General features: G+C 42.7%; 1 protein-coding gene across 2 annotated transcripts in view; it reads left to right on the top strand.

Moving 5' to 3' along the window:
* LOC106579191 (alpha-1,6-mannosylglycoprotein 6-beta-N-acetylglucosaminyltransferase B) overlaps nt 1-27,633 on the top strand; it is a 47,761-nt gene extending 20,128 nt beyond the window's left edge. For both annotated transcript variants that reach the window (XM_014158861.2, XM_014158860.2), the window contains 12 exons: nt 18-191; nt 8,825-8,992; nt 11,016-11,185; nt 11,526-11,657; nt 11,873-12,006; nt 21,003-21,148; nt 21,349-21,504; nt 21,728-21,874; nt 22,039-22,155; nt 22,840-22,914; nt 23,372-23,532; nt 25,435-27,633. In XM_014158861.2, the coding sequence (XP_014014336.1) occupies nt 18-191; nt 8,825-8,992; nt 11,016-11,185; nt 11,526-11,657; nt 11,873-12,006; nt 21,003-21,148; nt 21,349-21,504; nt 21,728-21,874; nt 22,039-22,155; nt 22,840-22,914; nt 23,372-23,532; nt 25,435-25,636 (1,782 nt within the window). In that variant the 3' untranslated portion in view covers nt 25,637-27,633. The remainder of the gene's footprint in view (nt 1-17; nt 192-8,824; nt 8,993-11,015; nt 11,186-11,525; nt 11,658-11,872; nt 12,007-21,002; nt 21,149-21,348; nt 21,505-21,727; nt 21,875-22,038; nt 22,156-22,839; nt 22,915-23,371; nt 23,533-25,434) is intronic.
* Nucleotides 27,634-27,958: the final 325 nt, after the last annotated feature.

Here is a 27,958-nt window from a genome sequence, read left to right as displayed (position 1 = left end):
TGGCGTTACATTCCCAGTTCCTGCAAGCCCGTTGGGACTCAGACCCCTGCTATGCTTTCTATGGGGTGGATGGTACCACCTGCTCCATCCTGACCTACCTGAGTGAGAGAGAAGACTTCTGTCCCCCCCACCCTGGAAGAAACCATTCAGCACCACCATGGCACCAGCAACCACACACCCACAAAGAGAAGGTAGCTTTAGAACAGGTTGAATGTCACTTGGCATAGGTATTATAACTATCAAAATCTGTCATTGAAAAACAATGTTTATGGACTTCACTGAACATATGCTGATGGTTTTAGTAGCCTTTTGTCGAGACATGAAATTATCTTTTATTATTTTTCATTTAACCTTTTATTTAAGCACAGAGTCATGCTGAGACCACTGTCTCTTTTGCAGATGAGCCCTGCATTTATTTATTTAAAACTCGTTTTTAAACCACTGCACAAATTTCTTGTTAACAAACTATAGTTTTGGCAAGTCGGTTAGGACATCTACTTTGTGCATGACACAAGTATTTTTTCCAGCAATTGTTTACAGACAGATTATTTCACTTATAATTCACTGTATCACAATTCCAGTGGGTCAGAAGTTTACATACACTAAGTTGACTGTGCCAGAAAATGATGTCATGGCTTTAGAAGCTTCCGATAGGCTAATTGACATCATTTGTGGATGTATTTCAAGGCCTACCTTCAAACTCAGTGCCTCTTTGCTTGACAAAATGGGAAAATCTAAAGAAATCAGCCAAGACCTCAGATAAAAAATTCTAGACCTCCACCAGTCTAGTTCATCCTTGGGAGCAATTTCCAAAAGCCTGAAGGTACCACGTTCATCTGTACAAACAATAGTACGCAAGTATAAACACCATGGGACCACGCAGCCGTAATACCGCTCAGGAAGGAGACGTCTTCTGTCTCCTAGAGATTAACGTACTTTAGTGCCAAAAGCGCAAATCAATCCCAGAACAACAGCAAAGGACCTTGTGAAGATGCTGGAGGAAACAGGTACAAAAGTATCTATATATCCACAGTAAAACGAGTCCTATATCGACATAACCTGAAAGGCTGCTCAACAAGGAAGAAGCCACTGCTCCAAAACCTCCATAAAAAAGCCAGACTACGGTTTGCGACTGCACATGGGGACAAAGATCGTACTTTTTTGGAGAAATGTACTCTGGTCTGATGAAACAAAAACAGAACTGTTTGGCCATAATGACCATCGTTATGTTTGGAGGAAAAAGGGGGATGCTTGCAAGCCAAAGAACACCATCCCAACCGTGAAGCACGGGGGTGGCAGCATCATGTTGTGGGGATGCTTTGCTGCAGGAGGGACTGGTGCACTTCACAAAATATATGGCATCATGAGGTAGGAAAGTTATGTGGATATATTGAAGCAACATCTCACAACATCAGTCAGGAAGTTAAATCTTGGTCGCAAATGGGTCTTCCAAATGGACAATGACTCACTAGCATACTTCCAAAGTTGTGTCAAAATGACTTAAGGACAACAAAGTCAAGGTATTGGAGTGGCCATCACAAAGCCCTGACCTCAATCCCATAGAAAATGTGTGGGCAGAACTGAAAAAGCGTGTGCGAGCAAGGAGGCCTACAAACCTGACTCAGTTACACCAGCTCTGTCAGGAGGAATGGGCCAAAATTCATCCAACTTATTGTGGGAAGCTTGTGGAAGGCTACCCGAAATGTTTGACCCAAGTTAAACAATTTAAAGGCAATGCTACCAAATACTAATTGAGTGTATGTAAACTTCTGACCCACTGGGAATGTGATGAAAGAAATAAAAGCTGAAATAAATAATTCTCTCTACTATTATTCTGACATTTCACCTTCTTAAAATAAAGTGGTTATCCTAACTGACCTAAGACAGGGAATTTTTACTAGGATTAAATGTCAGGAATTGTGAAAAACTGAGTTTAAATGTATTTGGCTAAGGTGTATGCAAACTTCTGACTTCAACTGTATCTATATACACATCAATTACACAATACATGAAAAGCAAACACCTAACACGATAGCAAAACACAATAATATAATTTAAACACTTTCTTCAGTAAAAGGCCCTCTAACATTCGCCTGAATTGCCCTAGAGCCGGGATGGGCAACTGGCAACCCCCGCTTTGTAGGCCCATGGACCAATAAAATTACAAATTAAAAACTTACTGTTGAGAGTTAGAATAATAGAATACACAACGATGTGGGTACGCAGACTTACGAGCTCCCTCATGTTGAGTTCCGTTTTTTGGGGGGCCCCCACCCCCATCAAAGTTGCCCAGCCCTGCCCTAGAGGCACCAACTCCACCAACTTTAAGGAATTTTGGAGATCATTCCACATGAGGCGGTAAAAAAACTAAAAGCAGATTTACCTAACTTGGTGGACATTGATGGGATCTCCATTCAGTGCCAATTTCAGTTCAACACAGGCTTTCTGTAGGGCAATAAAGGCAAATTGAAGCTCTGGAATTAAGCTCTGACAATATTTATGTCGGTCGCACAGGTCACCACCTTTGAAGGGGGAGTATATGGGCCGCCTTCCAGACTCTGGGGATGGTACCAGAAATAATTGTAAGGTGAAAAATGTGGGTTTAAGATTCTGCAATCAGAGGAGCAGAAAGCTGCAGCAAGAAAGGATCAAGCAAATCAGCCCCAGTGTTTTTTTACATCAATATTGCTTAAGGCGTCTGGCACATTACAAGTAGAAAGTTGTTGGAATGAAAACAAAGATTCACCAGAAGTTGACGGGACTTCCATCGACGCAAGTAGAGGCTGGGAGAATTGCAGGCAGTTGACTGTCTGACCAGGGTCAATTAAACCACAATTTCTTTCAAATAAAAAGCCTGCAGAGATAAAATGCTGATTTAGAAGCACTATTTATCTCATTTTTCTCAGTAACGATGCCAGTTTGACACAACTTGCTTTGGTAGGGAAGGAGAGGAATTTCCACACTACAGTGCATTAACTGTTTTCCAAAATGTTGTAATTTCACCAGAAGCTTTCTTGATTGAGGAAGTGCATCTATTTCTCAATTGCCTAGTCAGCATTTCTTGATTTGTCAGCATAACTAGATCTGAAAGTTCTATAGAGAACCAATAATCTGTTCTATTTCTTACTCTAAGGCGTTTACACGGACTGTTTTCCTGACAGAGAGATACAAATTTATGAACAATTCTAGAGCTAATTCAGGGTCAGGCATGCAGCTAATAGAGGAGAAGTCATTGTAACACATATCATGAAGAAAAGCTTGTGGGGAAAAATTTTACAAATCTACAGTGACTTCAGAAAGTATTCACACCTCTTGACTTTTTCCACATTTTGATGTGTTACAGTCTGAATTTAAAATTGATTAAATTTAGATTTTTTTGGTCACTGACCTACCTACACACAAAGAATGATGTTTTTCAACATTTCTACAAATTAATAAAAAATGTGAAGTTTAAATGTCTCGAGTCAATTAGTATTCAACACCTTTGTTATGGCAAGCTTAAATAATGAATTAGTAAAAATGTGCTTAACAAATCACATAATAAGTTGCGTGGACTAACTATGTGCAATAATAGTGTTTAACATGAAATTTGAATGACTACCTTATCTCTGTACCCCACACATACAATTACTGTATCTGTGAGGTCCCTCCGTCGAGCAGTGAATTTCAAACACAGATTCAACCACAAAGACCAGGGAGGTTTACCAATGCCTCACAAAGAAGGGCACCTATTGGTAGATAGGTAAAAATAGAAAAAGCAGACACTGAGTATTCATTTGAGCATGGTGACGTTATTAATGACACTTTGGATGGTGTATCAATATACCCAGACACTACAAAGATACAGGCGTCCTTTCTTTTTTTTTTACTTTGACCCCTTTTTCGTGGTATCCAATTGGTAAATACAGTCTTGTCTCATCGCTGCAACTCCCGTACAGACTCTGGAGAGGCGAAGGTCGAGAGCTATGCGTCCTCTGAAACACAACTTAGCCAAGCTGCACTGCTTCTTGACGCCCGAAAGCCAGTCGCACCAATGTGTCGAAGGAAACATGGTACACCTGGCGACCGTGTCAGTGTGCATTGTGCCCGGCCCGCCACAGTAGTCGCTAGAGCGCGATGGGACAAGAACATCCCTGCCCTAACCCGGACGACACTGGGCCAATTGTGTGCTGCCCCATGGGTCTCCCGGTCGCGGCCGGCTGCGACAGAACCTGGACTCGATCCAGGATTTCTAGTGGCACAGCTAGCACTGCGATGCAGTGCCTTGGACCACTACGCCACTCGGGAGGCCCAGGCGTTCTTTCTAACTCAGTTGCCGGAGAGGAAAGAAACTTCTCAGGGATTTCAGCATGAGGCCAATGTTGAATTTAAAACAGTTAGTGTTTAATGGCTGTGATAGGAGAAAACTGAGGATGGATCAACAACATTCTAGTTACTCCACAATACTAACATTATTGACAGAGTGAAAAGAGGTAAGCCTGTACAGAATAATAATATTCAAAACATGCATCCTGTTTGCAACAATGTACAATAAATGTGGCAAAGCAATTCACCTTTTGTCCTGAATACAAAGTTGTATTATCATAACTAAGGAAATGACCCAGATGCAGACACAGGAGGCGGATAATACTGTTCTCAGATAATTTACTATAAATACTGGGCAGGCAAAGGGCAGGTATAGGACAGGCAGAGGTTCGTGATCGGGTCAGAGTCAGGCAGGTACAAGATGGCAAGCAGGCTTGGGGTTAGGGCAGGCAGAATGGTCAGAACTGGGAAAAACTAGGAAACAGAACCTGGAAACAGGAGACAAAGGGCTGTGAGATATAGGTTTAATCCTAGACACGTGAAAAGTGTACAGAGAGTACAGGGCAACAGAAGACGAACAGCAGAGGGGCTAAGAATCAAGGAGATGGGGAAAGGGCCGATAAAACAGTGGGACAGTTTGCGGGACTCTATCTGGAGGGGCAGATTCCGAGTGGACAGCCATACCCTCTGCCCGAGACTATAACGGGGAGTCGGGGTCCGGTGGTGGTCCGACCAGTCGTCGATACCTGGAGGTGGTCTTGAGAAGAGCCAACCGGGCTCTCTTCCAGGCACGGTGACAGTGGTGAACAAACATCTGGGCCGAGGGTATGCTGACCTCCTCCTCATGCTCCGGGAAGAGTGGGGGCTGATATCCCAGGGAGCACTCAAAACGCGAGAGACCAGAGGCTGAGCAAGGGAGGATGTTGCAGGCGTACTCTACCCACACAAGCTGCTGGCTCCAGGTGGTGGGATTGGCGGAGATGAGGCAGCAAAGAGCCTGATTGGCTCGCTCCGACTGGCTGTTAGACTGGGGGTGGAACCCGGGGGACAGGCTGATCGATGACCCAGTGCCGAACGCCTTCCAGAACTGGGATGAGAACTGAGGACCCCGGTCAGAGACAATATCCACCGGAAGTCCATGGATCCATGAGCTGGGCCGTCTCCTTGGCTGAGGGTAGCTTGGGGACCGGAAAACCGGTCCACCACGGTAAGGATAACCGTGTTGCCATCAGGCAGGGGGAGACCAGTGACAAAGTCCAGGGATATATGTGACCAGGGACGGTGAGGGACGGGAAGTGGTTGAAGGAGGCCAGCCGGAGCTTGCCGAGGAGTCTTATTCTGGGCATGCACGGTGCAGGCGGAGATGAACACGAAGAAATCAGGAACCAAGGTGGGCCACCAAAAACTTTGTCGTACAAAGGCCAGGGTCCGACGGGAGCCAGGATGGCAGGCCAGTCGAGAGGAATGAGCCCATTCCAGAATCGAGGAACGGGCAGAGTCCGGGACAAACATCCGGTTAGCTGGGCCCTCTGCACCCCACAGACCTGGTTCTCTATACCCCAGATGAGTGCAGCTGCGAGACAAGAGGTAGGTAGGAGATGGTGAAGTTGAATCGGGTGAACAGCATGGCCCATCGAGCTTGCCTGGAGTTGAGGAGCTTGGCGGCGTGGAGATATTCCAGGTTCTTGTGATCTGTCCATACTATGAATGGGTGTTCCGCGCCCTCTAATCAGTGCCTCCACTCCTCCAATGCCATCTTCACCGCAAGTAGTTCCCGGTTACCCTCGTCGTATTCCTTTCCGTGGGGTTGAGACGATGGGAGAGGAAAGCACAGGGACGCAGCTTTTGGTCTTGGGCCGAACGCTGGGACAGGACAGCCCCCACTCTGACGTCTGAGGCATCGACCTCCACCAGGAAGTTGCCATCAGCGATGGAGACGTATATTGAGGACCCCCTGGCCGGGACAGATCTGGATGGATTAGGATGGGGCTGGTAGTGAATTGGTGCTTGAGGTCCAAGACCTTGGGAGAGGTGAGAGCTGACAGTGGGGAAGCCCGGGTGCTGTAACCCCAGATGAACCGGCGGTACAAATTGGTGAATCCCAGGAAGCGTTGCAGCTCCACGCTGGAGGTGGGTTGCAGCCAATCCACCACCGCTCTCACCTTTTCAGGATCCATCTGTATGTTGCCTGCAGCTATGATGTACCCAAGGAAGGAGATGGTAGAGCGATGGAATTTGCATTTTACCGCTTTGACGAACAGCTGGTTCTCTAGAAGACGCTGGAGGACTTGTCTGACATGAGGACATGTTCTTGAGCCGAGTGGGAAAACACGAGGTGTCATCAAGGTAGACGAACACGAACCTATTCAATATGTCCCAGAGAACGTCTTTTACCAGGGCCTGGAACACAGCAGGAGCATTGGTCAGTCTGAACGGCATCACCAAGTATTCGTAGTGCCCGCTAGCCATGTTAAAGGCGGTCTTCCACTCATCCCATTCCCGTATCCGTACCAGATGGTAGGCGTTCTGGAGGTCCAACTTGGAGAAGATGGTAGCCCCCTGGAGAGGCTCGAAAGCCGAGGCGAGGAGTGGAAGCGGGTAACGATTTTTAACCGTGATGTCATTCAGGCCCCGGCAGGGTTTTGACCTTGCGCCGGCGGGGGAGCCAGAAGGACGGATACCCCCTGCAGCCAGGGAGTCCTCAATATACGTCTCCATCGCCTTGGTCTCCTGCCCTGACAGGGAATAAAGCCGCCCCCGAGGTGGTGTAGTGCCCGGGAGAAGGTCAATGACGCAGTCATAGGGCCGACGTGGAGGAAGCGAGGCTGCATGGGCCTTGCTGAAAACCTCCCGGAGGTCGGAGAGGTCCGGGCTTTTCCCAAGCCCGCAGGAAGACGTCCCGGGGCAGGAATTGCTCCAGCAATGTGTTGAAGGCATGTCCTGGTGTTCCGCCATGGTCTGGAATCCTTCCATAAGACCTTGAAGTAACTCCTTGTGTCTTCCAATGGTGGCTCCCTGGGAGGAGACGGCGTTGTGGAGCTGGTCCAAGTCTGCTGTGTCAGTCATGGCCAGTTCATACTATCACGACTCAGGACATGACCCAGATGCAGACACAGGAGGTGGATAGTACAGTTTATTATAAACATGGGGCAGGTAGAGGACAGGTGATCAGGTCAGAGTCAGGTAGGTACAGGACGGCAGGCAGGCTCGGGATCAGGGCTGGCAGAAGTTCTAGGAAACTGAACTTGAGAAACAGAAAGACGGGAAAGCACGCTGGTAAAACCTGACAAGACAAGATGAACTGGCAACAGACAAACAGAGAACACAGGTATAAATACACAGGGGATAATGGGGCAGATGGGCGACACCTGGAGGGGGGTGGAGATAAGCACAAAGACCAGTGAAACAGATCAGGGTGTGACATTTAAGTTTGGGGCAAATCCAATACAACCTATTACTGAGTACTCCATATTTTCAAGCACAGTGGTGGCTGCATCATGTTATGGGTATGTTATGGGTATGCTTGTAATCGTTAAGGACTGGGGAGTTTTTCAGGATAAAAAAGAAACGGAATGGAGCTAAGGACAGGTAACATCCTAGAGGAATACCTGGTTCAGTCTGCTTTCCACCAGATACTGGGAGATGAATTCATCTTTCAGCAGGACAATAACCTAAAACACAAGGCCAAATCTACACTGGTGTTGCTTACCAAGAAAACAGTGAATATTCCTGAGTGGCCGAGTTAGAGATTTGAATTAAATCTGCTTGAAAATCTATGGGGAGACCTGAAAATGGCTGTCTAGCAATGATCAACAACCAATTTGTGAGGGCTTGAAGAAGGGGATAAATGCCATCAACAGATACATGTGGATTTTGTCTTATGGACAAATCAAAAACCAAAAGCACATTTTTTTGTGATATTTAGAGAACATGATGCCACAAGAGGTGATTTCACATATATAGCCACCCTCCCCTTCTTTCAGTCTGTGACACCTGAAGATGTGGTAATCAGCAATGTCCTTATCCGGGATCGAGCCATGGCTCTGTGAGAACCAAAATGTCCGGGCTCGTGTCATGCACCCAGATATCATGAAAGTCCATCTTTGACATCAAACTTTGTACGTTGATATGTAACAACCCAACTTTTTGCAATTTGAATATAGCAAGGGTATCCATTTTTGTGGTATTTGAAATAACATTATGGGACGAGCTTACCACTGTGGGCTTCCAATTGGGCTAACAGTAACAGTGGATTAATTTTTTTATGGTCACAAGATTGTTACTACCCCTGGGGATATGATTATCTGTATAAGTACTATGATAATGCTGTGAAATAGTGGGAATGGGATGCGTTACCTGAGCAGAGCCTCCTCAATGTTGGCCAAGATAACTTTTGCCCCTTTCATATTTGGATGCAAGCCATACATCAGTCAGATTCTTTATCTAATTTTAACTTGCATACACTACTTTCGTACTGCTTTAATATTGTTGTTCATTAATCCCTTTTTATTTCACACAGGCAGAGGTCCGGACGACTCTGAGGCCATTGTATGAGGTGTTTGGTGGAATTCCGGGTCCTGCAGGAAGGTTCATCTGGTCCAGGGTGGAGAGGCTGTCTGCATGCTGGATAAAGGCGGGACATAGCATACGAGAGAACACCATTAAGACGACTTCACTGCAGAAGAGGGTGGGTTAACCACAGAGATCCTATTAAATGAACTTCCAATATGTAAATCTATGGGGTTAACATACTTTGAAGTTCATCGGATTTCAAACTCCCACGTGCTGCATCTATATTTATAATCCCCCTATCTCCTGCTGTAATATTTTCATACAGTTGAAGTCGGAAGTTTACATACACCTTAGCCAAATACATTTAAACTCAGTTTTTCACAATTCCTGACATTTAATCCTAGTAAAAATTCCCTGTTTTAGGTCAGTTAGGATCACCACTTTATTTTAAGAAGGTGAAATGTCAGAATAATAGTAGAGAGAATTATTTATTTCAGCTTTTATTTCTTTCATCACATTCCCAGTGGGTCAGAAGTTTACATACACTCAATTAGTATTTGGTAGCATTGCCTTTAAATTGTTAAACTTGGGTCAAACGTTTTGGGTAGCCTTCCACAAGCTTCCCACAATAAGTTGGGTGAATTTTGGCCCATTCCTCCTGACAGAGCTGGTGTAACTGAGTCAGGTTTTTTAGGCCTCATTGCTCACACACGCTTTTTCAGTTCTGCCCACAAATATTCTATGGGATTGAGGTCAGGGCTTTGTGATGGCCACTCCAATACCATTTTGCCACAACTTTGGAAGTATGCTTGTCATTGTCCATTTGGAAGACCCATTTGCGACCAAGCTTTAACTTCCTGACTGATGTCTTGAGATGTTGCTTCAATATATTCACATAATTTTCCTACCTCATGATGCCATCTATTTTGTGAAGTGCACCTGTCCCTCCTGCAGCAAAGCACCCCCACAACATGATGCTGCCACCCCCGTGCTTCATGGTTGGGAGGGTGTTCTTCAGCATGCAAGCATCCCCCTTTTTCCTCCAAACATAACGATTGTCATTATGGCCAAACAGTTCTATTTTTGTTTCATCAGACCAGAGGACATTTCTCCAAAAAAGTATGATCTTTGTCCCCATGTGCAGTTGCAAACCATAGTCTGGCTTTTTTATAGTGGTTTTGGAGCAGTGGCCTTTCAGGTTATGTCGATATAGGACTCGTTTTACTGTGGTTATAGATACTTTGTACTTGTTTCCTCCAGCATCTTCACAAGGTCCTTTGCTGTAGTTCTGGGATTGATTTGCACTTTTGGCACCAACGTACGTTCATCTCTAGGAGACAGAACGCGTCTCCTTCCTGAGCGGTATGAGGGCTGCGTGGTCCCATGGCGTGTATACTTGCGTACTATTGTTTGTACAGATGAACGTGGTACCTTCAGGCGTTTAGAAATTGCTCCCAAGGATGAACCAGACTTGTGGAGGTCTACAATTATTTTTCTGAGGTCTTGGCTGATTTCTTTTGATTTTCCCATGATGTCAAGCAAAGAGGCACTGAGTTTGAAGGTAGGCCTTGAAATACATCCACAGGTACACCTCCAATTGACTCAAATTATGTCAATTAGCCCATCAAAAGCTTCTAAAGCCATGACATAATTTTCTGGAATTTTCCAAGCTGTTTAAAGGCACAGTCAACTTAGTGTATGTAAACTTCTGACCTACTGGAATTGTGATACAGTGAATTATAAGTGAAATAATCTGTCTGTAAACAATTGTTGGAAAAATTACTTGTGTCATGCACAAAGTAGATTGCCAAAACTATAGTTTGGTAACAAGAAATTTGTGGAGTGGTTGAAAAACGAGTTTTAATGACTCCAACCTAAGTGTATGTAAACTTCTGACTTCAACTGTATGTCTTTAGTTATTTTTAGTTACTGTTCCTTAGGTTAGTCATAGTGCTTGCACTGATATGCTGGTGGGATGATTGTTGAATGTGTAATATTGAATTGATAAAACCTCTATATACTCAAATAAGGCTGTGTTTTAAAAGTTATTTCTGTATGTGCCCCCAGGTGCTAGAAATATTTCTAATACCTTGATATCCAACAACATCATGGCTTCACGAATCCATTTCAATGTAATGAAGACTGATCTAATCATGAATAATCATCGTCCTCCACCTCCATGTTCTCCCCCTCTCTAGGTCCTGCTGTACCCGGGGGTCCTGTCTGGGGGTGCGGGTCAGCGGTTCGGGGCCATGGTGGACCAAGGGGGGCCTCTGGGGGAGCTGGTGCAGTGGGCTGACCTCAGTGCCTCTCTCTTCATCCTGGGTCACAATCTGACCTTTACCACCTCCCAGAACCACCTGCACAGGTAACACACCGTAGAAATATAATTACTATAATGGGAATCCTCATTCAAGTCAATGTTCTGTGATGGATGAGTCAGCGGCCATATGAAGTGAACCCATAACCAGGAAGGCAAGCCAGAAGAACAGGATTCAAGGTGTGCTTTACACACCTCTTAATATAAATATGTCTAATACCTTGATATCCAACAACATCATGGCTTTGCATATCCATTGAAATGTATTGAAGACTGATCTAATCATGAATAATCATCGTCCTTTGACAACTTAAAGCTCTCACAATGCATTGTCACTTTGAGTTCTATCTCACCATGACAGAGTGTTTGTTTGTGTTTGGTGGAACAGTGTGATAGGTGCAGCCCCGGGCAAAGGAAGCTGCCCCATCCAGAGGCCCCTGCCCTTTGACCTCATCTATACAGACTACCACGGCCTCGCCCATCTCCAGGGAGCCATGGGGCTGGCCTTCCAACACTACCAGTAACGACACTTTGGTTACTTTTGTTAACATGTTGGATTACATGAGCCTTATTCCAAGGTACTGTAACAACATATATTATTACCATGTAATTACCATGAAGCAAACTCGTAAGTACTAGATTCAAGACAGTTTTCCCACATAATTTCAAGTCACATAAGATACAGTTCAACACAATGAAATATGCCTATGATGATACATTTCCTCCTCTCTCCAGATGCCGCTTCCGAATCCTTGACTCTTTTGGTACGGAACCGGCTTTCAACCTAGGGACGTATGCCCGTAGCCATGGTTACAACACGCTATGGGGAAGCTGGCGTCTACAGCCATTGCAGTACATGACCATGTTCCGTGATGTGTGTGTGTGTGTGTGTGTGTGTGTGTGTGTGTGTGTGTGTGTGTGTGTGTGTGTGTGTGTGTGTGTGTGTGTTAACAGATGTAATCGTATGTGTAACAGATGTGTAACTTAGTCTCTTGTGTTGTGTTTTTAAAGAAAGGAATGCCCAGCCAGCAGTCCCAGTTGATTGGTGTTTATTCTGACGATAGACACAAGGAAGCACATTAGATGTGCAGGACAGCAGTATGTTGATGGCTGTAGATTTGTGATTTGTCGCTTGCTTATGAATATCAGACTGGGTATTTTGTAATCAAATATCATAACAATGACCAAAACAAATTGTACAGAATAGAATAAATATATGTACCTGACGATAGACATGAGGAAGCACATTAGATGTGCAGGACAACAGTATGTTGATGGCTGTAGATTTGTCTGTTAGCATGGGAATAACTGAATTAGCAGCATGCTTGCTAGCTCGCTCTTACAGCAATAACATACAAAAGCACATCCCAGGAAGCCAGCAATATCTAACACGTACCGCACACACACACACACACACACACACACACACACACACACACACACACACACACACACACACACACACACACACACACACACACACACACACACACACACACACACATACTGAATATATACAGTGCCTTCAGGAAGTATTCACACCACTTTTTCCACGTTTTGTTGTTTTACAGCCTGAATTTAAAATGGATTAAATTTAGATTTTTGGTCACTGGCCTACACACAGTACCCATAATGTCAGAGTCAAATGATGTTTACAAATTAATTACAAATGTAAAGTTGAAATGTCTTGAGTCAACAAGTATTCAACCCCTTATGGCCAGCCTAAATAAGTTCAGAAGTAAAAATGTGCTTAACAAGTCACAGTTGCACTCTGTGTGCAATTATTGTGTTTAACATGATTTTTGAATGAGTACCTCATCTCTGTACCCTACACGTACAATTATTGGTAAGGTCCCTCAGTTTAGCTGTGAATTTCAAACACAGATTCAACCACAATGACCAGGGAGGTTTTCCAATGCCTCTCAAAGAATGGTACGTATTGGTAGATGGGTAAAAAAAAAACATTTTTTTTTAATCAGACATTGAATATCCCTTTGAGCATGTTGAAGTTATTAATTACACTGTGGATGGTGTATCAATACACCCAGTCACTACAAACATACAGGTGTCCTTTCTAACTCTGTTGCCAGAGAGGAAGGAAACCGCCAATGTGATAGGAGAAAACTGAGGATGGATCAACAAAATTGCAGTTACTCTATAATACTAACCTAATTGACAGAGTGAAAAGAAGGAAGCCTGTACAAAATACATTTTTTCCAAAATATGCATCCTGTTTGCAACAAGGCACTAAATGAATACTGCCAAAAAAATCACTTTTTGTCCTGAATACAAAGTGTTATGTTTGGGGGAAATCCATTACAAAACCTGGTTCAGTCTGCTTTCCACCAGACACTGGGAGATTAATTCACCTTTCAGCAGGACAATAACATTAAAGACAAGGCCGAATTTACACTGGAGTTGCTTACCAAGAAGACTGTGAATGTGGCTGAGTTACAGTTTTGACTTAAATCTACTTGAAAATATATGGCAAGACCTGAAAATAGTTGTCCAGCAATGATCAACAACCAATAAGAATAATGGGCAAAAGTTGCAAGATCCAGGTGTGGAAAGCTCTTAAAGACTTAGTGAAACAGACGAACAGCTGTAATCGCTGCCAATGATGCTTCTACAAAGTATTGACTCAGGGGTGTGAATACTTATGTAAATACCATATTTCTGTATTTCATTTTAAATACATTTGCAAAAACGTCTAAAAACATGTTTTGACTTTGTCATTATGGGGTGTTGTGTGTAGATGAGTGAGAACAAAAATCTATTTAATCCATTTTGAATTCAGCTGTAACACAAGAAAATGTGGAATAAGTCAAGGGGTATGAATACTTTCTGAAGGCACTGCATATATATATATCAGGAAATGTACATAGTGAACTCATAGACATTGTAAATACATAAATTGAAAGCACTATTTCAGAACGTGACCTACCGATTGCTTGTCAATATTAAATTCGCAATCTCCCCCTATCTGCAAGCGTAGCCAATAACATAACATGTCACGTCCTGACCAGTATAAGGGGTTATTGGTTATTGTAGTTTGGTCAGGACGTGGCAGGGGGTATTTGTTTTATGTGGTTCGGGGTTTAATGGGATATGTATTTATGTAAGAGGGGTGTTTGGTTTATGTGTTCCGGGGTTTTAGGGTAATGTTCTTGTTTTGTATTTTCTATGCTCTGTCTCAGGGGCGGAAATCCCGGGGGGGGACGGGGGAGACACGACCCCCCCATCCTGGGAAAAATATGATTTGCCCCCCCCAATATATCACTGAAACATAACTATGTAATTTAAATAATATTAATAATACGCAATGAAAGCAATTGTGCTGATTATAGACACTTAATAGCTCGTTTTTAAGTTTCAAAAGATTGCGACCCCCCCCCCACCCTTTGCCTCATAATGGTTTGATCCACTGCCAGTTCCTTAGCTTGCGAGGTAACGTAGAGGTCGTATCTACTGTCTGAAAGGCACTCAATGCACGTAACTGACGTGAGGTTAATCCAGTCAATCGCGCACACACACTAGCTGAATATGCAGAGCTAGCGCGCAAATATTAACTATTAAGCTAGCTAGTACCTATTCCATTTATGTGGCGTCGTCAAAGATGGAATCTTTGCTATCGTCAATTTATTCCAAGATCAGCATGCATGTAAGTTAGTGCTTCAAAGTCCCTGTGATAAGGTTATCGATAAACTGAACAGAACTACACTCTCTTCTACCATTGTTTTAAATATATTTAATGGTCTCGTTGCAAAAGCTAAATTGTCGCAAGGGAACTTTTATTTATATATTTTATTTCACCTTTATTTAACCCGGGTAGCAAAGATTATAGCAAACACCACTGAATTGGTGCTCGCTAGCTTTGCAAATTCAGCTATTGTTAGAAGCCAGCCAATATGAAACAAACTATTAAAATTACAAAAGGTTGCAGCATATGTTGTGTAAATGGTGAACTCATACAGCTGTCAACTCTTGTCACTGCAATCCGTTTCACATTTGCTAGCTACCTTTTAGATCGAAGCCCATATAGAATGATAAGATGATAGAAGCCCATCTCCTACTGTAAATAACCTACATACTGTGTGTGTGTAGCCAACCAGGTAGAAAAATGGCAGAAAAAAGACGGACATCAGAGTATTTTTCAGTACACCAAAACGCAAAGTAAGAACCCTAGTAGCCTAATATCTCAAAGACTAGTTGATAAAATGTTCATAAGAAAGAAATGAAATTCTAATGGAAATGTTTCACAATGATGTCATTAGGCAGAGCAGGCAACAGATGGCACACAGACAGCAGAGTTGGGGACAGATATGCAGGGACAGACTGGCAGAGACAGGGAGTGTCAGGTAAGTTTGTTGAGTCCATGTTTGGCAACATTATGAAAGGTTCTCAATTTTTTTTAACTTGTAAAATAGGAACATAATTGGAAAATGCCATGCATACCCCCACTCTCAACTTAAACTGGTGACTGAACTAAGATTTGTTAAAGGCAATGGTATTGCTGTTGTGATTAGTTGTGTAGTTTTGGGTACCGTTAGTTAGGAGTACGGCAAACACCTTATTTCTTTGGTTCCTCAATATACATTTACCATATTAAACGTAGGCTATGTGTTACAGCACTACTTTTGGTGTCCCCCTCAGGAATTGCTCTTGAGAAAATGTAATGTAATTGTCCCCTCCAAAGTTGATATCAGATTTTCACCCCTGCTCTGTCTATGTTGGGTATTTCTTTGTTGGCCTGGTATGGCTCTCAATCAGGAACAGGTACATCGTTGTTGCTGATTGAGAGTCATACTTAGGTAGCCTGTTTTCACCTGTCCCTTTGTGGGAAGTTGTGGTTGCATAGCTGTGTGTTTTAGCCTGCAATCCTGTTCGTTCAATCGTTTTCTTGTTTTGTTTTGTTTGTGTTCAATAAAAGTCATTATGAGCACTCAACCCGCTGCGCCTTGGTCCACTACGTACGACGACCGTTACATAACACCTTACTAATATGTCAATTCAACCAACCAATAGGAATGCATAAACATCGAATACATATCTCTGCAGTGGCAAGTGGAAACATAATGAACCCTGTTATACAGTACCAGTCAAAAGTTTGGACACACCTACTCATTCCAGGGTTTTTCTTTATTTTTACCATTTTCTACATAGAATAATAGTGAAGACATCAAAACTATGAAATAACACTATGGAATCATGTAGTAACCAAAAAAGTGTTAAACAAATCAACATATATTTTATATTTGAGATTCTTCAAAGTAGCCACCCTTTGCCTTGATGACAGCTATGCACACTCTTGGCATTCTCTCAACCAGCTTCATGAATTAGTCACCTGGAATGCATTTCAATTAACAGGTGTGCCTTGTTCAGTCAATCAATCAAATGTTTTTAGAAAGCCCTTTTTTTATGAGCCGATGTCATATAGTGCTATACAGAAACCCAGCCTAAAACCCCAAACAGCAAGCAATGCAGATGTAGAAGCAATTAAAAGTTAATTTAGGGAATGTCTTTCTTTCTTAATACGTTTGAAGCAATCAGTTGTGTTGTGACAAGGTAGGGGTGGTATACAGAAGACTGGTAAAAGACCAAGTCCATATTATAGCAAGAACAGCTCAAATAAGTAAAGAGAAATGACATTCCATCATTACTTTAAGACATGAAGGTCAGTCAATCTGGAAGATTTCAAGAACTTTGAAAGTTTCTTCAAGTGCAGTCGCAAAAACTATCAAGAGCTATGATGAAACTGGCTCTCATGAGGACCGCCACAGGAAAGGAAGACCCACAGTTACCTCTGCTGCAGAGGACAAGTTAGGGTTAACTGCATTAGAGTTAACTGCACCTCAGATTGCAGCCCAAATAAATGCTTCACAGAGTTCAAGTAACAGAAACATCTCAACATCAACAGTTCAGAGGAGACTGCATAAATCAGGCCTTCATGGTTGAATTGCTGCAAAGAAATCACTACTAAAGGCCACCAATAATAAGAAGAGACTTGCTTGGGCCAAGAAACACGAGTAATGGACATTAGACCGGTGGAAATCTGTCCTTTGGTCTGATGAGTCAAATTTGAGATTTTTTGGTTCCAACCGCCGTGTCTTTGTGAGACGCAGAGTAGGTGAACGGATAATCTCCGCATGTGTGGTTCCCCCCGTGAAGCATGGAGAAGGAGGAGGTGTGATGGTGTGGGGTGCTTTGCTAGTGACACAGTCAGTGATTTATTTAGAATTCAAGGCACACTTAACCAGCATGGCTACCACAGCATTCTGCAGCGATACGCCATCCCATCTGGTATGCGCTTAGTGGGACTATCATTTGTTTTTCAACAAGACAATGATCCAACACACCTCCAGGCTGTGTAAGGGCTATTTGACCAAGAAGGAGAGTGATGGAGTGCTGCATCAGATGACCAGGCCTCCACAATCACCTGACCTCAACCCAATTGAGATGGTTTGGGATGAGTTGGACCGCAGAGTGAAGGAAAAGCAGCCAACAAGTGCTCAGCATATGTGGGAACTCCTTCAAGACTGTTGGAAAAGCATTCCAGGTGAAGCTGATTGAGAGAATGCCAAGAGTGTGCAAAGCTGTCATCAAGGCGAAGGATGGCTACTATATATTTTGATTTCTTTAACACATTTTTGGTTACTACATGATTCCATATGTGTTATTTCATAGTTTTGATGTCTTCACTATTGTTCTACAATGTAGAAAATAGTCCAAATAAAGAAAAACCCTTGAATGAGTAGGTGTGTCCAAACTTTTGACTGGTACTGTACATGTAAGTCTGTTTATGGGTTTTTGCATTTGTGTGTGTTTCTTTGTGTATGTGTTCATGCGTGCACGCACGTATGTGTATGTGTCTGTATTTAGTGTTGGGCTTTACCATTTGGAGACCAACAGTGGTGACACACAGTGGGAGTGTTATTAACTATGACAGTGCTGATGTATGTTCCACAAAGGAGACTTCATATGTCTGCAGACTTAGAGGATTCAGAACAGGTTAAATAAACGTGAGCCCTTGCCCTTGCCCTTCCCAAAATCTTCTCAAACACTTCCTAGTTATCTCTCCCACTCCGACTAGACTGAGACAAGCTGGAGTGCGCCGAACAGTCCGGACCACTTCCACAGGCAGGAACGCTGCTGTTTATTTGTGCTGCTCGTGCAGCAAGAGGGATGTTGCCCGCGGCGATGGCAGCTCAGAGAGAGGAAGAGATGGAGGGAGAAAGGGATTAGAGGTGGTGTCGATGGGGCTTTGAAGTGCTAGAAAGGATCTGTTGAGTGTCAGGGCCTTTGGGAAGGCATTGGTTATTGGTCTGTCTGTCGAAGGCAATGGTTCTATCTAGCCATCGCTCCCCTATTTGCACCATTTTCCATCTTGATCATGATTCATGTCGGTGTGTTGGTGTGAGCCCACTAAGATGATGAATGGAGGTGCTACGCGTCTGGTGTGCATGTGGAGGAGTGTTGGAGACAAGCTAGGATAAATTAGCCTGTTATTCACCCAGAAAGGACCTTCTTCACAGTTGTGAGGAAGAGTTAGGAGACAGGAGAGAGTTATTTGGCAGGGCTTTTTAAACAACTGTTGGGGGGACAGACGAACTGACACATGTGGACTAATACACAGACACACACGCACACACATACACACACATTCACAGACACATTCTTGTATTTCTTAAAATAAATATCCCATCTCTCACACCTCCCTCTCTCTGTTCTGTTAGGATGAATCTGAGAAGCTGTGGGAAGTCAAAGTGTATGGCCTATCCAAACACACTGACACTAACCCCCTAAGAATAGTTTTTATTTCCATCATCATGTGATTTATGTCTGTTTCTCTCCTTTCACGTCGGCCCATCGAGACGCTCCAATGTTATTACTCAACTGTCACTACCCGCATTCTTGGTCCCTTATGTCGACATCGCCGGTCCAAAACAACCTTTTTTCCACATCTTTCTGTCGTTATCCTGTACTAATGCTGTTTGTTATAGTCTCCTCCTGTCCTGACAGCTATTGGCATCTCCAGCTGCACATAGACACATTACACACATTAGACACATTACACACATTAGACACATTAGGCATATTAGACATACAGTATTAGACATATTAGACACATTAGGCATATTAGACATACAGTATTAGACATATTAGACAAATTAGGCATATTAGACATACAGTATTAGACACATTAGGCATATTAGACATACAGTATTAGACATATTAGACACATTAGACATATTAGGCATATTAGACACATTAGGCATATTAGGCATATTAGACACATTAGACACATTACACACATTAGACACATTAGGCATATTAGACATACAGTATTAGACATATTAGGCATATTAGACATACAGTATTAGACATATTAGGCATATTAGACACATTAGGTATATTAGACATACAGTATTAGACACATTAGACATATTAAACACATAAGACACATTAGGCATATTAGACATACAGTATTAGACACATTTGACACATTAGGCATATTATACATACAGTATTAGACACATTAGACATATAAGACACATTAGACACATTAGGCATATTAGACTTATTAGACACATTAGGCATATTAGACTTATTAGGCATATTAGACACATTAGGCTTATTAGACACATTATTCTTATTAGACTTATTAGGCATATTAGACTTATTAGACACATTAGATTTATTAGACGCATTAGACATATTAGACATACAGTATTAGACACATTAGACATATAAGACACATTAGACACATTAGGCATATTAGACTTATTAGACACATTAGGCATATTAGTATTAGACACATTAGGCATATTAGACACATTAGGCTTATTAGACACATTATTCTTATTAGACTTATTAGGCATATTAGACTTATTAGACACATTAGATTTATTAGACGCATTAGACATATTAGACATACAGTATTAGACACATTAGACATATAAGACACATTAGACACATTAGGCTTATTAGACTTATTAGGCATATTAGACTTATTAGACACATTCGGCATATTAGACTTATTAGACACATTAGGCATATTAAACACATTAGGCTTATTAGACACATTATTCATATTAGACTTATTAGGCATATTAGACTTATTAGATTTATTAGACACATTAGGCACATTAGGCATATTAGACACATTAGGCATATTATACTTATTAGACACATTAGACTTATTAGGTCTATTAGATTTATTAGACATATTAGACACATTAGGCTTATTAGGCACATTGGGCACATTATACTTATTAGGCACATTAGACTTATTAGACACATTAGGCATATTTGACACATTAGACACATTAGACTTATTGGGCAAATTTGGCATATTAGACATAGCCATATTAGACAAATTATACTTATTAGACATATTAGACTTATTATACACATACTTATTAGACTTATTATACACAGACTTATTAGACATATTAGACTTATCAAACACTTTCTTATTATACACAGACTTATTAGACATATTACACTTATCAAACACTTTCTTATTACACACAGACTTATTAGACACATTAGACATTGACACATTGTTTTGTCTTATCCTTCTCTCTTGTTCATTCTGATAGAAGCCTTTGGGATGAAACAGGTTTTATTCCTTTGAGATCTAACTGATAGAGGATTTATACTTATATATTTGCTGATGAAATAAAGATTTGCTGTAGTTCTTGACCACTAAACAATATACTTCATGTGAGAACTTATTGGTTGTTTGATGGCTTAAACTTTGGTCTGTGGTTATAATGTGACTTCAAACAATCAATACAACACTTTCCTAACGATATAATCCAAAATTGCATTCTGACCTGTTGCGTCTCTGTCTCCTGTGTAGCTCATACCCCTGATAACTCGTTCCTGGGGTTTGTGAGTGAGGAGGCGATGGTGGAGCAGGAGGAGAGGGAGGAGGAAGTGGAGCCAGGGCCTTACAGGAAGGACAACACGGCTGTGGTCTATGGGAAACAGGACTACATGTGGCAGGTAAGGAGGCGGAAAGAGTTAAAGGGTGCAGTGACCAATGACAGTGCCATCCAGTAATGTCCTCACTAGACAGGCTGTTTTTGGAACGGCCAACATGCGACATGCTCCCTCAACTCTACTCTACACTATAAATTAACTTTTACTCTTCTCTTCTCCTCTTTACTCTACTATTTTCCATTCTTTTATTTTTTGTATTCCAGGGCAAGGAGCGTTATCTGGAGGTGATCAGTCAGGAGCTGGAGACCCACGGCACAGTGTACCAGCCTCCAGGCCACTCCGCTCAGCTGCCCAGTAACATCATCAACCACGGCCTGCTGACCCAGGATCAGTTCTTACAGCTCCTCAGAAGAGCCAAGGTAACAACCGAACTGAACCCAGGCCACAGTGTCTCAGGCCCCATGAGGACAATTACTATCTTGATTTATTGTGCAAACGTCCGTGGACATCTATGCGTGGTTTCAGACCTGGATCTAATATATAGCTTGATATGTTAGGATTCAAACACTTTCTACAATATCTCTGTAAGCCATGCAGTGATAGGGATTATAAATGCATAGCCGCATTGCCCTCCCCCTCCAGGTGTTTGTGGGCCTTGGGTTTCCATATGAGGGTCCAGCTCCTTTGGAGGCCATAGCTTTAGGGTGTGTCTTCCTCCAGCCGCGCTTCCAGCCCCCTCGCTCCTCTGAAAACAGTGACTTCTATAAAGGGAAGCCCACAACACGACAGGTACTGGATATGAACTCATCCAGAAATGTATTAAGAAATTAATCAAATTCAATTGAAAAATGAACAAACAAATTTACCTAAAGACTATTTCACACCCAATGGTGGTTTAATTGGGAAGTGTGTGTGTGCATGCATGCATGTGTGTACATGTGTGTGTCTGTCAGGTCTCCTCCCAGCACCCCTATGCTGAGGAGTTCATCGGTAAACCCTACGTTTGGACCGTGGACATGACCAACACTACTGACGTTCAAGAGACGGTCAGGGCTATTCTACGCACAGAGGTCAGTTACCATGACCTTGATTCTACTGTTATGAATGTTAAATGAATGCTTATGTAAGAATATTCTGAGATAAATACACAATGCAGAGGACTAAAGGTCAAGAGGGAATTAAAGATCAATGGAAATAGTTGTTTTTCTGTAATGGGGAACTGAAGATTAATGGGTCAGGGACACGGAATTTCAGTCCAGGACTCATAGCTACATGTGGCAAGTTCTCATTGGTCCAAATGGTCTATACATTGAACCTGAAATGGGATACTTGTTATTTGACCATTGGCCCAATTTTACTGCAAGGAATTCTAATTGGTCAACCACAGGATAGGCTTGGGGTATAAACTACATCCTGTCTTTTTGTTCAGTGGAGAAAACACTGAGGACAGGGAAGAATGACCATCTACTTTCCAGCATAACAACTATGATTTGTTCTCTTTGAATAAATATATATTTTTTGCGTTATTGAAGAATAACATCAACTGCTAACACTTATGAAGGTTCACATGATTAGCACAACTATTATATGAAGTTGTAATGGATCTCGAGATCTATGGAAGATAGAATTAGTCTGTTTTACAGGTGAAACCTCTTATCCATTGGTATGGCTGTTATATGAATGCTTATGAAGGCTCATATGATTAGCATAACCCTGAAATAAAGCTGTATTTAGCTCTTATGTCTGTTTTAAAGGTCAAGCCCTTCACCCCTCGAGAGTTCACCAGTGAAGGGATGCTGGAAAGGGTCCATGCTTACATCACTCATCAGGTACACAACAATAGTCTCCTGAAACACTTTAAAAAACGTCTTTAAAGGGATAGGTTTATATCTGTTTTATACGGTCTATGGTTTATATTACAATATCTGTCTTATAATGTCTTATATTAGGAGGCATTGGAACAAAGAGTAGGCTTGGTGATATATGTATATAAATGGTAGTCACTAGCTGGTCATGCTAGAAAGAACAATGGTGGCAGTGTTGTCAGAACTGATTGGCAAGTATGGCACATTTGTGTTACTAATTTAGGTCAAGGATAGTCGGTGGTCACTTTTTGACATTTGAAAATTCTGTACCTCCTAGCATGGCCAGATAGTGAGGGCCCTAAACTGAGCTGAACAACCTTGTTTTATACTGTTCGAAACCCAGTCTCATGAGCTATATGATACATTCCAACATTTTTGCAAAATAATATAACTGTTGTTCCTGTCTTCTTGTTGACCCCAGGACTTCTGCAGCGTGTCCTTCCCTACCTGGCCACCTGAGAGCGCTCTGAGAATACACCTGGGCCCCCTGGGCCAGTCGTGTGTGAGTGTGTGTCGACGTGCCTCCCTGGTGTGTGAGCCGGCATTGTTCCACCACCTCAACAACCCCGCAGCGTTCACCAGGTGAGAGACAGAAATACAGGCAGGCAGACAGAACAAACATACTGCAAACAGGTGCAAGGGCACAGCTATCCAATACCTACATACAGTGCATTCGGAAAGTATTCAGACCCCTTCACTTTTTCAACATTTTGTTACGTTACAGCCTTATTCTAAAATGTATTTAAAAAGAAAATCCCCCTCATCAATCTACACATAATACCTCCATAATAATAAAGCAAAAATAGGTTTTTGAAATAACACATTTACATAAGTATTCAGACCCTTTACTCAGTACTTGGTTGAAGCACCTTTGGCAGCGATTACATCCTCGAGTCTTCTTGGGTATGACGCTACAAGCTTGGAACACCGGTATTTGGGGAGTTTCTCCCATTCTTTGCAGATCCTCTCAAGCTCTGTCAGGTTGGATGGAGAGTGTCGCTGCACAGCTGTTTTCTTTTCCCTCCAGAGATGTTCGATCGGTTTCAAGTCCAGGCTCTGGCTGGCCCACTCAAGGACATTGGGAGACTTGTCCTGAAGCCACTCCTGTGTTGTCTTGGCTGTGTGCTTAGGGTCATTGTCCTGTTGGAAGGTGAACCTCCGCCCCAGTCTGAGGTCCTGAGCGCTCTATAGCAGGTTATCATCAAGGATCTCTCTGTACTTTGCTCAGTTAATCTTTCCCTCGATCCTGACTAGTCTCCCAGTTCCTGCCGCTGATAAACATCCCACAGCATGATAATCAATGATAATCAATGGAAACAGGATGCACCTGAGCTCAATGTTGTGTCTCATAGCAAAGGGTCTGAGTATTTATATAAATAAGGTATTTCTGTTTTTCATTTGTAATAAATTTGCGAACATTTCTAAAAACCTGCTTTCGCTTTTTCATCATGGGTTATTGTGTGTAAAAAGCTGAGGAAGAAAAGTGACATTAATCAACTTTAGAATAAGGCTGTAACTTAACAAAATGTGGTGGGAAAAAAATGAAGGGGTTTGAATACTTTCCGAATGCACTGCATACACAGGTGCGAGGGCACAGCTATCCAATACCTACATGTACATAGGTGCAAGAGGACTAGCCAATACATACACATAACACACACAGTGGTATTATATTGTACCATGGTTTAGGCTGGATGCATGTGTGTAGATCTCAAACACCGTGCAGTAATCACAGGTGTCTGTTAGTACTCATGCGCTACATGTACACTTTAGCATCCGCTGTAATTCTCCAGACCAGGTACGCCAATACAATCCCTGTTAAATGTTTTCACACAATATTGTGATAGTCTATAAGAAATCCCCATCAATACCCTGCTGTATCACATTGCTGACAATAGCAAAATTCCCCAATTACAGTGTGCAATGGTTTTTGTTCCAGCCTAGCGCTAAAACCCATGTTTTAGTCCCGAGTGGTGCAGCGGTCTAAGGCACTGCATCGCAGTGCTAGAGGCGTCACTACAGATCCGGGTTCGATCGTGGGCTGTTTCACAATCGGCCGTGATCGGGAGTCCCATAGGGCGGAGCAGAATTGGCCCAGCATCATGCGGGTTTGGGGTGGGTTTGGCCGGGGGGGTTTTTACTTGGCTCATTGCGCTCTAACAACTCCTTGAGGCGGGCCTGGCGCCTGCAGGCTAACCTCGGTCGTCAGGTGAACGGTGTTTCCTCTGACACATTGGTGCGGCTGGCTTCCGGATTAATCATCATGGCCTTGGTGAGTTGAATTGAGTATGTTAGTGCTGGGCAGGAACAAAAGCCTGCACCCCCTGTAGCTCTACCAGGACTAGGGGTGTTGATCCGGAACTGTGACATAGAACTAGTATGTCAGCTTAGGTGACATATAACTACAATAGTTAAATGTCACAATTTCGAACAGATTCTGTTGAGACCATACTGATTGATCCCAACTGCTTTTCCCTCTGGCAGACTGGGCCTGTCCTGCTCCAACATGGACCAGGAAGTGGACAACCATATATTTCCTGCCTACAGCCCGTGGGGTCGTCGCTGCGGCCTGCAGCGGGAGCGTCTCCTGTTCAGCTGCGCTGGGTCCGATCCTGTCCACCGCAGACTCTGTCCCTGCAGGGCCCACCGGGCAGGACAGGTGGCGCTGTGTCCTGACTGCCTCTAAGGGGCAGACTCTGGGGATTCTCATTGGAGAAAAAGGAGGAAATGGAAGGTTGAAGTGCATCCTATGTCTGGAGTCATGTTCACTAGGCACGAAGCAAAAGAAAGCACCTCTCCATTTCAGTTGGTTATCTGAACATGTCCAATAGGAAATGCTTTTTTTCGTTCTATTGCAAAATTTTGTTACAGTGTGCCCTGATGAACACAACCCTAGGCTCACAGGAAATGGATGTCACGTTCCCGGTTTATCTGATATCACTCAGGAAGAAAGAAGATATAGAGCCCTGATCCGTCATGTCTCCTCAGTTGCACAAAGGAATAGGTGTAACGTAGGCAAAACACGTTTTCTGTCTCTCCATATAGGCTTGACATTACTTGGCCTCACACAGGATATATCAGTGTTGTTCATTCCCAGTATATCTGATCTCTCTGCCTTCGCCTATGTGGCCTGTAAAGTGACCACAACCCACTCTATGATAAACTGAGTCAGGCCTCTAAGCAGTTTTACAACCAGAGAGTCCATCACATCACATTCAAGTAATAGCTTCAACAGAGGGCCATCACTCATTGATGTGGGGTGAATTTAATGAAGTAATACACAATGTTGCAGGTGGAAATGTGATGTGTAGTGCTGACATGACCCACGGTTCTAAATGACAAACAGCCATACCTGATCTACACAATACATTTCTATCATAACGTTCTCTTGAACAGACTTCCATAGTAGTGGTGGACTGGGGCGTGTGGGATTACTAGCCATGTACAACGGCCGCTCGCGTCGCATCGCCGGCCCTGAATATTACCTCAATCCTCCTCGGATGCGTGACAGAGTAAATAATGGGGGCCAGAGCCATGTATTTAAAAATAGTCAAAATTATAGAATTTTGAATATTGTTCTAATTATAGATATTCAGTTACATAGTATTAAGTATTCCACATGTAATGTTAATGAGGAGCTAAAATGGCTGCCATAGAATGTTGAAGTGTCATGTAAATGCATCATAATACAGAAATCATATTGGCCCAACTCTCTAAATACTTGGCTCTGATGGGGGCCATTATCAGAGTGAATCATGGGTAATCAGCACTGAATGTCTTTGAGAGGGCAAGGCAATAAGACCACGATTATTCTCTCATATAAACACAGTCAAAATGCTGTACTATACGCTATGTGTACTGTATAAGATATGTGTTTATATGACAGAATATTAATAGTGTTATTGCCCTATTGCCTTTTGATATGATATATCAAAAGTGATCTGGCTGAACTTGTACAGAGGACGTAGAGAGGACGATTTTGAAGGACGGTATCCTGCTCAGGAGCGAATGTTGAACTGAACTAACAAACAGACCCGAGCCAAATGAAGTGAGGGGTGATGGGTCACAAAAATGAGTGTGGAGGTTGGGAAGCCTGTCTTCTTCTCGCCTGGCTTCTTCCATCACCCCTTTCTCTATATATAAGAGTGAGGGAAGAAGTAAGAGACCGAAACAGACGTAAATGAATAGCTCTAAACTGAGGGCTCTTATCTCTTAGAAGTGATCGGGTGGGGGCTTACACAGTGCAGCTGCTAGCCTAGCTTCAGTCCAAGTCCTTGTCTATGGGCTCCTTCACCTAAAACTAGAAAACTGAGAGAGGGTTTCTCAGAACAGACACACGTGATTACCGTGACTGTCCCAATGCACTCCGCGTAACCCAAACACAACACAGCACAGCTCAGGAATTGGACTGGACCACTCAGGGCTGTGACAGGATTGGTCGACAGGATGACGGACAGCTCAGTGACTGTAAAACGGCTGTCTAAAACAACAGTGGAACTGACATAAGCAGAATGTTTAGCAAATTCAGCTGGTCCTGTCAAGTGAGACTTGAATGTGACTTGACGTACGTTCCAAAGATGATAAGAGTGAATGGACTTTTGTTTTGTTTCAAGGCACTGTTCATCAGTTATGGAAAATAAAATTGTACTTGACCCAAAGGAATTATACAATGAGAAATAAGTTCATTGGGAAATGTTGTGTAATTTTGTGACTCACACTCACTGACTCCTTTTGTTTAAAGGTTCTCGTATAACACTTGACGTGCTGATAATGTAAGGTTATAGAAGGGCTAAGATAAAATAAGATTGTAAAATATAATACAATATAATAAAGTTTTTTTTTTACCCCTTAATATTGACATTATTGGAGCATGACTGGCATACTTTAGGTGCTACCAATAGCTACACACCCTGCTAGATCTCAAAAGCCCACAAACGTCAATCAACATGTCACAATTCTAGGGTGGCATCTGTAAACTATACAGTGCCCTCCACTAATATTGGCACCC

This window comes from Salmo salar, chromosome ssa19 (genome assembly GCF_905237065.1).
Source record: "Salmo salar chromosome ssa19, Ssal_v3.1, whole genome shotgun sequence".
Taxonomy (NCBI): Eukaryota; Metazoa; Chordata; class Actinopteri; order Salmoniformes; family Salmonidae; genus Salmo; species Salmo salar.
This window is presented reverse-complemented; position numbering and strand designations above follow the sequence as displayed.